The sequence below is a fragment of the Lepidochelys kempii genome, chromosome 2 (assembly GCF_965140285.1).
Source record: "Lepidochelys kempii isolate rLepKem1 chromosome 2, rLepKem1.hap1, whole genome shotgun sequence".
In the NCBI taxonomy this organism is placed as follows: Eukaryota; Metazoa; Chordata; order Testudines; family Cheloniidae; genus Lepidochelys; species Lepidochelys kempii.
The window spans coordinates 81,835,859-81,852,800 of NC_136381.1; the positions used below are offsets into that span (position 1 = coordinate 81,835,859).

General features: G+C 46.5%; 2 protein-coding genes and 1 long non-coding RNA gene across 13 annotated transcripts in view; 1 reads left to right on the forward strand and 2 right to left on the reverse strand.

The window, feature by feature from the left end:
* The window catches only part of RMC1 (regulator of MON1-CCZ1), a 28,848-nt gene extending 26,603 nt beyond the window's left edge, over positions 1–2,245 (reverse strand). For 3 of the 7 annotated variants that reach the window (XM_073331390.2, XM_073331393.2, XM_073331389.2), the window contains exon 1: positions 1–2,030. In XM_073331390.2, coding sequence (XP_073187491.1) covers positions 1–99 — 99 coding nt within the window. In that variant the 5' untranslated portion in view covers positions 100–2,030. Of the gene's footprint in view, positions 2,031–2,059 lie in introns of those variants that run through there. The other 4 variants (XM_073331387.1, XM_073331388.2, XM_073331391.2 and 1 more) reach the window with 4 other exon arrangements.
* Positions 837–16,942, forward strand: part of LOC140906777 (uncharacterized) — a 17,624-nt gene continuing 1,518 nt past the window's right edge. The window contains exons 1-4 of one of the 4 annotated variants that reach the window (XR_012157241.2): positions 837–2,140; positions 4,235–4,312; positions 9,053–9,189; positions 9,776–16,836. This is a non-coding gene — a long non-coding RNA (uncharacterized LOC140906777). The other 3 variants (XR_012157242.2, XR_012157240.1, XR_013635307.1) reach the window with 3 other exon arrangements.
* Positions 10,369–16,942, reverse strand: part of RIOK3 (RIO kinase 3) — a 20,754-nt gene continuing 14,180 nt past the window's right edge. For both annotated transcript variants that reach the window (XM_073331395.2, XM_073331394.2), the window contains 5 exons: positions 16,645–16,804; positions 14,322–14,402; positions 14,137–14,226; positions 13,602–13,709; positions 10,369–11,805 (listed from right to left, as the gene is read on the reverse strand). In XM_073331395.2, coding sequence (XP_073187496.1) covers positions 11,701–11,805; positions 13,602–13,709; positions 14,137–14,226; positions 14,322–14,402; positions 16,645–16,804 — 544 coding nt within the window. In that variant the 3' untranslated portion in view covers positions 10,369–11,700. The remainder of the gene's footprint in view (positions 11,806–13,601; positions 13,710–14,136; positions 14,227–14,321; positions 14,403–16,644; positions 16,805–16,942) is intronic.

The following is a 16,942-nucleotide window of genomic DNA, read 5'->3' on the forward strand; positions in this document are numbered from 1 at the left end:
CTGCTTATTGACCTCATCGAAGAAGACGCAGTTGACAGGATTCGCCTTCTCGAATTGCATGGGCCACGCGCACAGCGCCAGGTAACAGCCGCGGCTCATGGCAGCGCGAGCAGCCCGACCGGCGGATCCGATTCCAGCCGCGCGCCCGCCCGCTTCCTGATCTCCCTCCCCCTGCACGTGACTGTTACCTTAGATAACATGTATTAAATACATTTAAACTTTTGATTTTTTCTTTATTCTCAAAAACTAGTATTTTAAGATTTATGTATTTTTTTAAATCAGGCTGATATTAGGACAACCTTTTGTGGCTGTTACCAAAGAAGAGGATGAAGAACTTCTCACTGGAGGTCAGAAGTGAGGTAAAAAAGTACCTGGGACTTTTTTAAGTAAGGAGTGTGGGGCACAGGATATCTGTATCAAAAAGTGGATACAAAGCTGCTGGCTGCAGTCAGAGGCATATGGAAAATTTAGTGACCACAAAGAGTGGCAGAGACTGAAGTTCACAGCTAGATATTTAATTTCTCTTTTAAGTGAAAGCTTAAATTATATAGAAACTGATCATTTAGACCATCACAGAGACCAAGTTGGTAAGGGAGTATCTTTTATTGGACCAACTTCTGTTGGCGAGAGAGACAAGCTTTCGAGCTAACACAGAGCTCTTCTTCAAAAGCTTGTCTCTCTCAATAACAGAAGTTGGTCCAATAAAAGATTTAATAATTTTATTAAGATGATGTTGAAGTAAAAAGAAAACGGTACAGAGTTTAAGCATAGAAGTTTCTAGTTATCAGGGAATAAGGTACAGATTATCAAGGAGTGTGAAATTCGGTTTAGGAACGGGTGACGTAAGGAATACATAATCTGCAATCTCCCCCATTGGGGGTAAAAGTTTAACAGGTGAAAGTACAGACATTGAGATATGGGGGTATGTTGTTCATATAATGGCTATGTTCAGGTGTGGAGTATAATGAGTGGATACGATGAGGAGGATGGATTTACCCTCATTTGGGGGGATTTAATGTTCAGTGAGTTTATGGTATTACCTCACCAAACCTGTCTCTCCAATATCCTACAACCAACCCGGCTACAACTACGCTGCATTATATTAACACCATCCCTATTCACTAGGGTTAGGGTAAACTGCCTAGTCACCCCAGGTGAGCGAGCTTTTCCAAGCACTGGCCACTGTTACTAAGCCTTTATTTTAAATTAGCCCTCAAATTAGAAACCAAGGAATGTGCTGGAGGAGGAGGAGGAGGAGGAGCCACCAGAACTCTGAGCCCAGAGCAACAGCAAAAGTTAGATTTTCCAGCTGTGACACCGCATCTGCCGCCGCGGGCTGTCCGGTCTCCAGTGCCACAGCTGAGGAGGCAGCTTTCTATTTGCCATCTCGCACGATTCCAGCCTCTCCCGAAGAACAGCGAGGGAACGATTAGCACCGAGAACGGCTTCTCCGCACACGCGCCGGGGGTGGGGCTGCAGGCCGTCTACTCGCGACGAGCCCCTCGCTGTGCGGCTTCAGGGGCGCCAGGGTGAGAAAGCCGGGGCGCCGTTTCGCTGAGGACCCCGGGGAGCGCTCCAGGAGGAGGAGGAGGAGGAGGAGGAGACCCACGCTTCAGCACCAGCCCCCTCGGCACCAGCTGCGCCCAGGCAGCGCTGGCTCGGACCGTGCCCTGACGGGGTTAGCAAGGCTGGGGCTGCAGCCGCCGCTTTCCCGACCCCGCGAACAGGGGCGGGCGGGCGGGATTTTTAAGCCGTCTCTCCACAGCGGCGGTGGCGGGCGAAGCCCGGCGTGGCCCGGCCAGCCTCGCACCGGACAAGCCCAGGCACCACCCTCGCTGCGATGGCGGATGGCCACAGGGCCGGGGAGATGCCCCCGGCGGGTCCCGCCCCGGGGAGGTGCGAGGGGAGGGCGGCGTATCCCACCTTGGCAGGGGCAGACGAGCGGCCCAGCCGGCCGCGGGGCTCCCACCGCCAGGTGGGCTACCGCCGATGCCCGGCCCGCCCCGCAGGCGGGTCCTTGCCCCGGCTGGGTGGGGGGAGGGGGGCCCCGGCCTCGCACCTGCTTATTGGCCTCATCGAAGAAGACGCAGTTGACGGGATTCGCCTTCTCGAATTGCACGGGCCGCGCGCACAGCGCCAGGTAACAGCCGCGGCTCATGGCGGCGCGAGCAGCCCGACCGGCGGATCCGATTCCGGCCGCGCGCGCGCCCGCCCGCTTCCTGCTCACCCTCCCCCTGCACGTGACCCGGGAGTCGCTGGCCCCCGAAAGGCGGGGGGGGGAGACCAAGAGCGCGGGGCGGAGTCTGGGGCCGAATGGGCCCCGCCTCCCTCCGGGCGTCCCACCCCCGCCGCTGTCACCGCACCTGTGGGGAGGGTCCGGGTGCAAAGGCTCCCGCGTGCGACCCCGCCTGCTCCGACCTAGGGTCCTTCCCGGCCGCGCAGCCCGTCAGCGCCCCTCCACTCCCCAGCTGCTGCGAGTCCTTTTCCTTCCCCAGCCTTGTCACCCCCCCCCCCGCATGCCAGCACCACTGCCTCCCCCCCCCCCCCCAGCTCTGCCATTGCAAACTCCTGAGCCCCTACCGCCCGCCCGGCCACCCCCCACCCTTGCCTTCGCCATCCCTAGAGCCTGCTGACCTCATTGCTTCGAGGCATCCATCTCTCGTCCCCGGCGTGGTTTGATGGCCCCGGCTCATCCTGTCCACATTTAAGCCCCGCTTTAAAACCCACAGCTGTTTATAGCGAATCCAACTTGTCCGGAAAATCCTTCTGATTCCTCCCTGTTCCCTACCCTGGTTCTGTCCATCCATAGATTAAGAACTACTGAGGGTAGGTAGGGACCATCTCTTCCTGGGTGTTTACACTGTGTCAATGGTACAGAATGAATAGCCGTTTATGTCCAGCCCTTCTGCAGAATGTATGAACTTTCTAAAAACATGATGTACCCAGTTGTCCATCTTCTTCCCTCCACCTAGTATCTTCAGACATCAGCCTCAACTTTGGTGTCACACATCAGGCAACTGAGGTCTGAGCTGCAGACTTCTCTTGTGGAAGGCAAGCGGAAGGCTGGTTCACACAGCCTTTGCCAGCAAGAGCTTTCCTCTCAAAGTCAGGCCTGAAAGTAAGCCTGTACGGTGTACCGGTAAAAAGTGCCCCCCCCCCCCGTAGCAGCCCATACACAGCCGACACTAAAGCGCTACTGCAGCAGCGTCGGCCAGAGCCTCGGGCTGTGCGGGCCAGGCACTGCAGATGGGCTGGCTGGGGGACACTGACCCCCCCAGCCCCACCCCTCTTCCGCCCAAGGCCTGGCCCCGGCCCCCATACTGGTAAGTGTTGAATGTTACTTTCACCACTGCTCAAAGCCAAGCCTGTGTGCAAGTACTGTTTGGAGGTGGAGTTACTGTCAGTTCTCTCATGCCATTTTTCGTCATCTGGAGAAAACATGGAATTTTATTTCTCACACTTGAGTCAAATGAACCTAGTCAAAGCAAGGCTGAGATATTACAATACATACAAACTGTCTGAAGATTGAAACAGACGTATGTACAATAAACCAACTAGACCATGATTTGTTGATGACATTTATCACAGGAAGGATCTGCAACCTGTCACACTTAGCCTTATGTGGGAAATCAATTTTTCTATACAAAAATGTCATACATTTCAAACTGACAGCTTTAATTGTTTTTGAATCCAAACATTTCATTATAAAGTAGTAATTAAGAATGTTCTCCTATAACCCAAAGGCCTCTTCAAATGAGGTCACTTTGTTAGTTTGTCACACAAAAAATATTTATGGTCAAGACATTGCACACAGCACTGAAGGAATGTGTTCCTCCCTGCTTGCTGTAGTGTTTCAGAAAAATAAACTCAATTTAAAAGAAAACCTCACCTAACTGCTATGCAAGTGAACTTCTTGTTAGAACTACTGTTTACTGACTTCAAAGGGAGTCCACCCTACCTACAGCTCATTTCAGGATTGTGACCGTTATTTGCATCTGAGATTTCCAGCTGAACCATTTTTAATCACAGATTATAAAACCCCATTTAGGAAGAGAAATTCATGTTAAATCATTTGTATAAACATCTAACCTCTTAAGAATCCTTACCTCCTTTGTACTAAAGTATTGGTTATTAAAAAACCAAAAGTTTTATAAATGTAGGTTACCTTTCACCATTTATGTGGGTTTTTTTTTGGTATTTATGACATTGAGCTTATCATATGCTTCTCTTCCAGTGGTTCTGTTCCATATGGGATGGTGAAATTTCTAAATCAGTTTGGAAACAGATTGAAACTTTACCTCATGCAACATAGGTAAGGTCTAACTATGTAGCGGGGCAGAACAAGGCCCCAATACCAAAATGTAACAGGTAGGAGCGACAATAGGAGTAAGACTTAAAAAAAAAAGAAAATTATACTTGGTAAAAACAGAAGTTGTGGAACTGGAAATTAATGAACCAAAATGGATGTGTTGAAAACTAGGCCTAATTAGTGGACAAAACAAGGGGATGGGATATTCTACCCATCACTTCCTTTTTGGGTCCTTAAAGAGAGACTTGCGGGGGGTGTGGGGAGAGCAGGGGGAAGAAATAGGAAAGAATAGACCAGGGGTTGGCAACCTATGGCACGTGTGCCAAAGATGGCACACGAGCTGATTTTAATGGCAGGCTGCTGCCTGTCGGATCCCAGCCACTGGCCCCGCTCAGCCCACTGCGAATCCAGGCTGGGACCCCGGCAGGCAGCCGCGTGCCATTAAAAATCCTGCCCTCCCTGGCCCGCTCTTTTCCTCCCCCCCACACCGTCGTGGGGGCAAGGTGAAGAAGCTTGGTCCTGCCGGCTGCTGCTAGCAGGGCAGGCAAGCTCCCCCTCCCCCGCCTCTTCCCCCAGCATGCTGGGTTCCTGCCCCTCCTCCTCCTCCTCTCCCTCCCTGCCGCGGATCAGCTGATGGCCCTTGCAAGGGAGGGGAAGGGGAGCCGCAGTGCAGTTGCTGCTGTGGGGAGGAGGTGGAGAAGAGGTGGGAATGGGGTCTTGGGGAAGGAGGGTGGAATCAGGGCATATCCCCTCCAGCCTTTGCCGTGAGCCGCTCTGAGCAGGGGGCTGGGAGCACCCCTTGACCCTAGCCCACACCCCCAGCCCTCTGCCCTGCCCCCCCCTGCCCCCCTCACACACACCTGCCCCTGCCCTGACTCCTGCACCCTCCTCACATACCCCCAGCCCCCTGCCCTGACTCCTACACCCCCCCCACAACCCCAGCCTTAACTCCACCACCCCCCACACCCTGACACCTGCAGCCCCCTCACATGCCCCCAGCCCTCTGCCCTGACTCCTGCACCCTCCTCACACACCCCCCAGCCCTCTGCCCTGATCTCTGCACCCCTCACACACCCCAGCCTCCTCCCTGACCCCTGCACCCCCCCACGACCCCAGCCTTTACTCCAGCACCCCCCACACATACCCAGCCCCCCCACACCCCATGCCCTGACTCTTGCACCCCCCACATTTTCACCCCCACCCCTTGCACCAAACGGGAGCTCCTGCATCCCCCCCGCCACATTCCTGCCAGCACCCCTCACACCAAATGGGAGCTGCCCAGGTAAGCACGACACACCCAAACCTCCTGCCCCAACCCTGAGCCCCCTCCCTCATTCTAGCTCCTGACCAGACCCTACACCCGAACCCCCAGCCTGCTCCTTCACCCTCAGCCCTGTGCTCAGTGCACTCCCACCCTCAGCTCAGTGCAGAGAGAGAGAGAGAGGAAGAGAATGGTCTAGAACCAGGGAGAAGGTAGGTATCTACTCTATGTGGGCAGGGCCGGGATCCCAGGCCAGCAGCGGGCTGAGCAGGGCCGGCAGCCAGGACCCTGGCTGGCAGGAGCTGGTGGACGGAACCCTGGACTGGCAGTGGGCTGAGTGGCAGCAGGCTGAGCCGCTCAGCCCACTGCCGGTCTGGGGTCCCGGCCGCCAGCCCTGCTCAGCCTGCTGCCGGTCTGGGGTTCTGACTGCCAGCCCCCTGCCAGCCGGAGTCCCGGCCGCAGGCCCGGCTCAGCCTGCTGCCTGCTTAGGTGAACGGAACGCCAGGCTGGCAGCGGGCTGAGCGGGACGGCAGCATAAGATCAGCATTTTAATTTAATTTTAAATGAAGCTTCTTAAACATTTTGAAAACCTTGTTCACTTTACATACAACAATAGTTTAGTTATATAATATATAGACTTACAGAGAGAGACCTTCTAAAAAACTGGCAAGCAAAACCTTAAACCAGTGAAATCCTTGCTGATCTTAAACACAAAAAAGAGGCTTACAAGAAGTGGAAGACTGGACAAATGACCAGGGATGAGTATATAAATATTGCTCGGGCATGTAGGAATGGACTCAGAAAGGCTGAATCACACCTGGAGTTGCAGCTAGCGAGGGATGTTAAGAGTAACAAGAAGGGTTTCTTCAGATATGTTGGCAATAAGAAGAAAGCCAATGAAAGTGTGGGCCCCTTACTAAATGAGGGAGGCAACCTAGTGACAGAGGATGTGGAAAAAGCTAATGTACTCAATGCTTTTTTTGCCTCTGTCTTCACGAACAAGGTCAGCTCCCAAACTACTGCACTGGGCAGCACAGCATGGGGAGGAAGTGGCCAGCCCTCTGTGAAGGAAGAAGTGGTTCGGGACTATTTAGAAAAACTGGAGGTGCACAAGTCCATAGGGCTGGATGCGTTGCATCCGAGAGTGCTAAAGGAATTGGCGGATGTGATTGCAGAGCCATTGGCCATTATCTTTGAAAACTCATGGCGATCGGGGGAAGTCCCAGAAGATTGGAAAAAGGCTAATGTAGTGCCCATCAGGGAAGAAGGATGATCCTGGGAACTACAGGCCGGTCAGCCTCACCTCAGTCCCCGGAAAAATCATGGAGCATGTCCTCAAGGAATCAATTCTGAAGCACTTAGACGAGAGGAAAGTGATCAGGAACAGTTAGCATGGATTCACCAAGGCAAAGTCATGCCTGACTAATCTAATTGCCTTCTATGATGAGATAACTGGTTCTGTGGATGAAGGGAAAGCAGTGGACGTGTTATTCCTCGACTTAAGCAAAGCTTTTGACACGGTCTCCCATAGTATTCTTGTCAGCAAGTTAAAGAAGTATGGGCTGGATGGATGTACTACAAGGTGGGTAGAAAGTTGGCTAGATTGTCGGGCTCAATGGGTAGTGATCAATGGCTCCATGTCTAGTTGGCAGCCGGTATCTAGCGGAGTGCCCCAAGGGTCGGTCCTGGGGCCGGTTTTGTTCAATATCTTCATTAATGATCTGGACGATGGTGTGGATTGCACCCTCAGCAAGTTCGCGGATGACATTAAACTGGGAGGAGTGGTAGATACGCTGGAGGGTAGGGATAGGATACAGAGGGACCTAGACAAATTGGAGGATTGGGCCAAAAGAAATCTGATGAGGTTCAACAAGGACAAGTGCAGAGTCCTGCACTTAGGACGTAAGAATCCAATGCACCGCTACAGACTAGGGACCGAATGACTTGGCAGCAGTTCTGCAGAAAAGGACCTAGGGGTTACAGTGGACGAGAAGCTGGATATGAGTCAGCAGTGTGCCCTTGATGCCAAGAAGGTCAATGGCATTTTGGGGTATATAAGTAGGGGCATTGCCAGCAGATCGAGGGACGTGATCGTTCTCCTCTATTCGACATTGGTGAGGCCTCATCTGGAGTACTGTGTCCAGTTTTGGGCCCCGCACTACAAGGATGTGGAGAAATTGGAGAGAGTCCAGCGAAGGGCAACAAAAATGATTAGGGGTCTGGAACACATGAGTTATGAGGAGAGGCTGAGGGAACTGGGATTGTTTAGTCTACAGAAGAGAAGAATGAGGGGGGATTTGATAGCTGCTTTTAACTACCTGAAAGGTGGATCCAAAGAGGATGGCTCTAGACTATTCTCAGTGATAGCAGATGACAGGACAAGGAGTAATGGTCTCAAGTTGCAGTGGGGGAGATTTAGGTTGGATATTAGGAAAAACTTTTTCCCTAGGAGGGTGGTGAAACACTGAAATGCATTACCTAGGGAGGTGGTGGAATCCCCTTCCTTAGAAGTTTTTAAGGTCAGGCTTGACAAAGCCTTGGCTGGGATGATTTAGTTGGGATTGGTCTTGCTCTGGGCAGGGGGTTGGACTAGATGGCCTCCAGAGGTCCCTTCCAACTCTGTTATTCTATGAAATTAGAGTGAATAAATGAAGACTCGGCACACCACTTCTGAAAGGTTGCTGACCCCTGGAATAGACAGAGACTAGTAGAACAAGCCTCACCATCATGGCTGCCACTCCCACCATCTCCTGTGACCCCACATCTCATTTTTCCTAATCCTGATGGATGTCATGACCAGATCTAGCCACAGAGAGGGAGCCAGATTACATCACCAGCCACTGCTACAAGCTCCAGCTGAATCCCAACCACCATCTGAGATGATATTGAACTTTAACAGCAACAACAGCTCCAGCCCATTTCAACTAACTTTCTTTTACTCAAAAGGGTAGTTATTACCATCTCTGCTACCATCTAAGAGACTCAAACATGGGTTTTTTCCTTTTTAAAACTCTCCAGCTAAAGGGAAAGGAAACAAAAATATTGTTGGAAATGTAAAGGCTTTACATTTCCATTTCAAATGCTTTAACTGTTTTTCCTTCATTTCTGGATCCTTAAAAGGTTAAAAGAATTTTTTTAATGGTGTGTTTGCCATGGTATTAAGCAGGCTAAGGTCTCTGGATCCAGGGACTCTGTTTAACACTGTTTAATGTTGGACAGCAAGTGGGTTATGTTAACACCTTTGGCCCATTTATTCCATCTAAATCAATACAACAGTAGGCAGTCTGTAGTAAAAAGCATTATAAACATGCTTGTCTTTTCAGACACATGAGGTTCTGTACTGGCATGTTTGTGACCTATTGTGTTTGTTTTAACTAAAATGCCTATCAATACTCATGGGGAAATTCCACACCCCTGCACAAGCACAGAATTGACACCCCCTGCACACTTTTCACCCCCTGCAAAATAATTGATTCTGACAGGGAGGCAAAGGGAAGCTGCAATTACACCATTTGCCAACCAGAGGCTGATGTGGCACAAGAAGGGAGGATACCTGGCTCACAGTCAGAGAGAGGAGGCTGAGGCTGTCTTCTTCACAGCACCCTGCCTCCCAGGCCAGGTGAGGAGGCATAGGGGTGGGGGGGGGGTGATGGCAGAGTGGGGCACATGGGGTTGCTGGGGGGGGGGGTCAGACTGGGGTTCAGAACTAGTGGAGGAACAGACTGAGGCAGGGGCACAGGAGCTAGGGGGGTAACAACATTGAGGCAGGGGCTGAATGGGAGTGGGGGCATAGGGCCACACAGGGACAGGGTCTGCTCTTCCTGGCTGGATGGGCAGTGGGGGTGCAGGGACACTTCCATCATGCACTAGGCAATCACCCAGCAAGCCAGAGACAATGTGGCCTTTGGAAGAGCAGTGCTCCAATCAATAGACAACTCCGCCCCCACCTCCTGAATTTGGGCTTGTAAGTCACCTGATTGGAATGGACATGAACAAACACTTGAAGAAAAATGGTTACTCACCTTCTCGTAACTGTTCTTCAAGATGTGTTGTTCATGTCCATTCCAGTACCCACCCTCCAACCCCTGTCAGAGTAGCCGGCAAGAAGGAACTGAGGGGGTGGCGGGTCGGCAGGGCTCTATATTGAGCGCCACTAAGGCGCAACTCCAGGTGGGCGCCCAGACTGACCTGACAGATGTTGCTAGGGGAAAATCTTCTGGCTCCTGTGCACATGCGTGCACACACCCAATTGGAAAAGACATGAACGACGCATCTCGAAGAACAGATACGAGAAGGTGAGTAACTTTTTTCTGTATTGTAGTTTAAATGAATTACTCAAAGTTCTGTATTAATATGCTTAGTAAGGAATCTATTTGTCAGAAGACATTTCGTGAAACTTTTTTGGTGTCTGTATCATTACAGACAGCTATTTTGAAATAAAATTACCAAAATAATTGAAACTGGTGTGATTATATTGTGTTATTTTGACAAAATATGCAGAATTTGAGATTGTGTGCAGAATTAATTTTTCAGTGCAGAATTGCCCCAGGAGTAATCAATGCTCTGGTTCTTATGAAAGAAGAGGCAGCTGGCAATGTTTACTAAACTGCTGGAAACATCCAAGTTTAAGAGGCGAGATTACTCAAGCCACCCAGTTATGATGTTGTGTGTAATGATGCTGACACAGTTTAGTCCCATCTGGAACACTAGTTCCAAGTGATCTGTTGCTGACAAGGCTTTTAGGACTAACTCAAGTCAGTGCAATGTCTCAACAACATACTACACAAGAATACAGCCACAAGATCTCAAGGTTTTACTTCACCATTCATTTTCCAACAGGAAGAGCACCTGCACAGCACACAGAGAATGTCACACACAGCAACAATTTATCCTGCCTGGTAACAAGTACCATTACAAAGGGCAATAAAATAAATATACAGAAAATGATTTAATCTTCAGGATTTTCTAATTCATACCATCCCGTTAAATCAGCTCATCTTCTAAATGCATTGTTTCACAGAAATAAATTTTTGTCAGACTGTAATTCTAGTGAGATCTGGACAGGATTAAAAGGTTATATATAAATATATAAGAAACAAAAGATTAAATACTTTTTAGTCAAAAAGTCAATGAAAAACACAAGCGTTTTCTTAATTTCTACTTTAGTAGGAGAAAAACCTCAAAACATGTTCATCTTTATTTCTTGCCACAGTTTCATTGTGTAATAAATCAATTGTGATAATCAGCTTTGGTTCTGTTAAGATTTCTAATTTGACTTTAGTCGAATCAGAAGTGTCCAAAGTACAACCCAGAGTTTCAATATAGGCTGAACGCAGAGGATCCATTTTGATCCAACTTGTACACTGAAGGATTTCTATAGTACAAATAAAGATTACTGCTATCTGCTCCATTTTATGGAAACTGAGTGCAGCCAGCAGGAGGTCCTGACATTGCCAACTCAGCCCTCTGGACAGTTCAGGCTTGCTCCCCACCATGTTGCATGCAATTATATTTAGACAAGCAGCTTAAGCCACATTCCATTTACGTGAAGAAAAAAAAAGATTTTAAAATGTGTGAAGGATGGTTACATTAAGAAATCAGATTTTTGTGACTGTCTAATTTAATTTTTTTGTTTGTTTTAAATGTGGAAAAAATGGGCTACACCTACGTTGTGTGTATATATAGATATAGAATCTTAAACCAGATAGGTTTTAGGGGTGGCAAAGGGGAGGATGATAGGGACTACTGCTCTTCCCTACCATTTACACGGTAGCCACCACTAGTCTGGAATTGTCAATTTAAAAAAAAAAATTGAAGACATTTAAACTCTGAATCATGCCAAATATGATTAACTCAGCTATAATAATCTAAAGTAACTGAAAGGTGGGTTAAATCATCAGAACATTAGATGTGGTGACATTCTATTCACAGTGCCATTCTAAAATCCCAAGAGCCTAACTTGCAGGCCAATATAAAAAACACAAGCACCAAGGTACACTCATTGTGTTTTCCTTTTTGGTATTCCAAGTCAACCACACATTCCCTCATCTTTGGAAGGTGACTTTACCACGCCTCTAACATGGTTAGAAGCAGCGAACTTGTTTCTTTTAAAGCAGTTATGCATTTGGTGCTATTCATTGTATATTATTGGTGGATCTCCATCACTTGAAAATGGAGACGTCTTCTTTCCATGTTTCTGCACATGATCTTCATTCATTTTCTCCAAAGCTTCAATCTGTAAGACAGAAATAAATCCACTCTGAAGCTTTTGTAAAAACTGGGCCTGTAAGCATGTGCTTCAAAATAGTTTGTTAAAACAGCTAGTTTACAGGAGTAAACTAGTTCACATATTATGATCCATTTCCTGAACATCTAACGCTTTCAGTGGTTCAGGCACCCCAGCTTTAAACAAGGGTGTGATATGCAAAGTTTAGGAGATATTAAGAAGCATCTACCTTGAGCAAATTAATGGAACAGAAGTATATACAATGCTTTCAGGTTCAGGGACAGGGTTTTTCAAGGGGGAAGGTCCCCATAGTTTAGACTGTGTCCATAATTTCCCCAAAAGCACTTAAGTGTCAATTTTGTCAAGCCTAAAACAACACTGCTGTATCTCAACCCCCCCTGAACAGTGGTGGAAGTTCCAGAGTAGCCTCATGATGGGACAGCCCAGCCCACCCCCGATGTCAATGGTACTAGCAGAGCAGTAAATAAAGTCACACTCAAGTGCTTTACATGATTAAAATAGTACAGTCCTATTCTGTTTTGGTCTGCAGCCTATAAAGAGCTAGTCTGGGGCACTACTTTCTCCAATACTCAAAGAAGAGAAAACAAAAAAGAAGGAATGTAAATAGGGAGATACCGGGGCTTCACACTGGTGTCCCTAACAGCTTGGAAGCTATGGTTTGAAGCTTACAGAGGGGCTATCGAAATTACTCTTTGAAAGATCAGATTGTGTAACAACATTCACACATTAATGCACCTCTCCCTATTATGGCAAATCATAAAACAAAATAGTCAAAGGATTTTGTAGGAGAACACCACAACCATCTTACAACTCAATGAAGCATGGAGACTTACCAGCATTTGAGAGTGGAAAAAAACTGAAACAACACTGATGAAATAGTTAGCAGTTCCCTAGAATGTTACATTGTGGGTTATTTCTTTCCTCCTTTCGCTGAGCACACTGGTAGTACACCCAGCTCAGGAGCTGAATAGAACTAAATTTCTCACCTCCTACATGTTTCTGCATTAATACAGAAATGCATAGTTTTATGGCTGGGACCGGCATGGGTCTGCACTGCTAGGGCCTATTAGGACAACTCTCCAGTGCTTTACTACTATTAAGAGCCCTTTTACCTAGTAACTCAAGAATGCTTGAAGACATTAAAAATTTCTCTATATAAACACACATCCCCTCTTCCTGCTTAAGACCTCTCCCCCTTCATCCCGTATTTGTCAGAATGTAATTGAAATGACATCAGGATGCACTTAAGAAATGAGTTACAGGCAAGATTAAAAAAAAATCAGGAAGTTAAATGTGGCTTTAGAAGTCTAATTTTAGGATCTTAAATTTTTGAGAATCCTAGCACATAAGCTTTATTTTTAGGTTCTAACCTTTTTCATTTAAAATTGAAAATAAGCAATAAAAGTTAGATAATTTTTAAAATAGCTTCTTTGTCCTTGCATGACCCCACTAGTATTTTTATTTAAAAAAAACCTTTATTCAGTGGTCTAAGAAACATTGTGACTTAATTAAAACAACCTCAGTTATATGTAAGATTATGTAAAGAGCTATTAACATACAGACAAATTATACCAGTTGTATCAACTTCTGCTATTGCTATTACAACGTAGAAAAAAATCGGAATTTAAAAAGCTGGAGATTTAGGTTTACTATAGTTTCACCAGCTATCCTAACAGGATTAGTCATAACAACTAAGAACGTTGAAGAAATAGGATTGTGGCTGGCTGCTAGCTAGCGGACCTTAATTTACTAGTGTTAGATATCACCCACAGAGGGACTCTTACCTCAGCTAGGAAATCAACTTCATTGTCAGCTGCAATATTTAAACCTGAGACAGCATTGAAGAGCTCCCGTTCATTAGGTGCTTCTGATACACCTCCCTTCTGGAAGAACTGTTAAAAATGAAAGAATGTATTACAGTGTCTTTAACCAGACTTTATAAAATAGTACATGGTGTATTTCACAAACTACAATTACTAATCAGATATGGAAGCAGCACTTAAGCTTGACTCCCCTCCCCCCCAAGACAACCAAGCAACATGATCCAAGAGCATGTTTCAATTCTAGGAGCACCATTTTATTCCTCTCTAATGCTCAATCTCACTCCAATATGGTCTTCCTGTATTGGAACACACCACTCAACATTTACAAGTGAATTTTTATAGACAAGTGATCATTTCCAAAACTGAATTTGACGATTTTATCAACTTCATATATTTAAAAAAGTCTGTTCCCCACCCCCAGAAAAAGACTTTTACATCAGAGTTCAACTACAGAAAAAAAAACACAAGCAGAGGTCACTAACTGCAGAACCCCTACCTGTGAAACATTCCTACAGTCTCTGAACAAAAACTCAAGTCCATGAGGGTGGGTTGGCTCCACAGATTGACTTACATCAATTAACCAGACCTAAAGTAAAGAGAGAAACGTTCTGGTTCACATAGTGCATACAGACACTCAACATTAAATATACCTTTTTTTTCCTACTTTAAGAATATGCTCACCTTTCCATCGTGCCATAGCATGTTGTACTCACTCAGGTCAGCATGAACAAGTGAGCACTCTTTATATAACTGTTGCATCATCTGCGAGAGGTCAGACAAATGATTAATTAAGCAAAGAATACCTGTTTGAGTAGTAATTGATCAATCAGCACTGTTTGTACAACCAAGGTAAAGCAAAGCATGTTTTCCACCCAACTAGTAGTCACATTTCAAGTATACATGCAGTTGGGTTAATGTAAGGAATTGTGACATCACATCTTTTATTCCTGTTAAATAGAAACTAAATGTTCAGAATTTCAAGGAAAACAGTTATGCTAAAGAAAAGCATTAAGACTAGTGAACTTATCTGAACTCTGTCCACCAGTCCAACTGCAATAGACAGATAGGCATGTTTAGACAACTCTTACCTCACCCCCTATCAAACAGATAAGCACTCACTGATGACTTTTCACCCAGAGTCATGACATTAGAAATTACACAAAATGAATCAAGTTGAACTTCAATAGTGAGAGTCCGAATACTTCAACGCTAAGTAGGAGAAAGACACCTCTGAGATTCAATCTTACATTGTTCATTCTGGGTTTATGCATCTGCATCATATCTGCAGAATGTCAAGTGAGTTACTTTGAGCAAGGACCTGAACTTCCTTTATGTATTGAACAGTGCCCAACACAAACTAAGTTCAGTTTAAACAATGTGTGTAGCTCCACAAGCCTCAGGGTTTAACTGCAAGGAATCTTTAGTTTCTACTTAGCTTTTCTCACTACAGAAAAACAAGTCATAAGAGTGAATTTAAGAGTACGTACACACAAATGATAACGTATTATTTGATCCAGCTGAAATGGAGAATAAGCAATTAAGTATTTACAATTGCAGGTCAAGGGCTATAATTTTATTCTCTAGCACTCACACTGATGGGTTTATATCAGACTGTTGAGACAGTTAAACGGCTTTAAAGTCCTCCACTGTTTTTGTTTAAACCAGAATAACTTTCATCCCACCTCAGTTACCTCACACTTCCCTCTCACCCCTGAAACAAACCAACATGACAGTTTGGTTAATGGAGCCATTTAAAGGTTACTTAGCAAAGGTACATTAGAGAGTTTAAAAATGATAATACAAGTATTTATATAGGACCAGAAGAAGAATTCAGAGGAGACACTCACTAGATCATTAATATTCTTTACTCCTGAGGGAATTCTGCACCAAAAAATTAAAAATTCTGCGCACAATATTTTAAAATTAGTCAAATTTTATTTATCAATAAATAAATGTGGAAGCTCCAGCATGGTGTAGGCAGGAAGGCTCAGCCTCAGCCTGGCAAGATTCAAGTGTGGAGGGGCTTAGTGTGTGTGTGGGGAAGATCCAAGTGTGGGGTGAGAGGGCTCTATGTGGTACAACTTGGATCACAGGAGCTTGCTGGGGGGTTCTGGGTGCAGGAGCAATGGGACTCTGCACAGGGGTCCACGTGAAGGTGGTTGCACCCAGACAATCCTGCTGAGCCCCAGAGGTGGGGGGTCCGGATGCAGGGGGTGAGGCCCAGCAGGGTGGGGTGCCAAATGCACAGGGGTTGGGCAGATGGGGAAAATCAGTTCCCTGTAGTGATCTCATCCCCCACACTGAGGAGCAATGGGGGCAGGAAGCAGGGCAGGGGAAGACCTTCATGTAGCCAGGAGAGGTTTCTGGGGATGGGTCTGATCCAGCACTGGCTCCTTACAGAGGAAGAACAAGTCCTGTCCTCCCCTGCTCCCAGCCGAGTCAGGACTAGCAGCTGAGCCCAGCACAGGGTAGGAGCCATCAGCCAGAATGTCAATAGCCTCCCTCCCCTGTGGTGATTACCTCTCCACCAGTTGCTCCAGGCACATGAAACAATGTGCTCACGCTGCTGGGGAGGGGCATGTGACCCCTCTTGCGGCTTCCCTTTGCTTTCCCGTCAGAAAGTCATTTTTCTGCAGGGAAGCAAAGAAATCTACAGGGGACATGAATTGTGTGCACCCAGTGGCCCAGAATTCCCCTAGGAGTAATTCTTCCTAAATCTGGGACCTTTAACCTGGAATAGCTGTTTTCTACCAAGCACCAGTTTGCCACTACTCAGTATTAAGTTTATTTTCTACCCAAGTCTTATTTTTCCTCTCACAAATCATTTCTGATTTATCCTTGTTTATTCATGTGCCACAAAAATATACCTATTGCAAAACATTACTGATATGGAGGTCCAGAGGTTTTATATATTGTGAAGAATACATATATACAACTGTCATCTATAGTACTCCCCCAGGAATTGTTGCCAGAACGTTGAGTAAAGACATCAGCATCATCTTACATGAAGAATTTGATAGTAGGCCTTTTTCATGTCTTCACTATTGAGTTTTACTTCCTTCAGTTTAGGAGCTGGAACTTGATCCTGGCCAATGAAAGACATCACCAAGATGTGTTTCTTAAGCATAACCACTTCTGGACAAGGGATTCCTGCTTTCTGCATTCTGTAGATCAGAAGACAGATGATATTCCAAGAGTAAGTCAAAAATTCATGCTAGCCCTTCTCTGGTGCTAAAACATTTTTGCAAGCTTATTCTGGATCAATGTAGTAATTCACATAGAATATACATGAAAGCATTGGA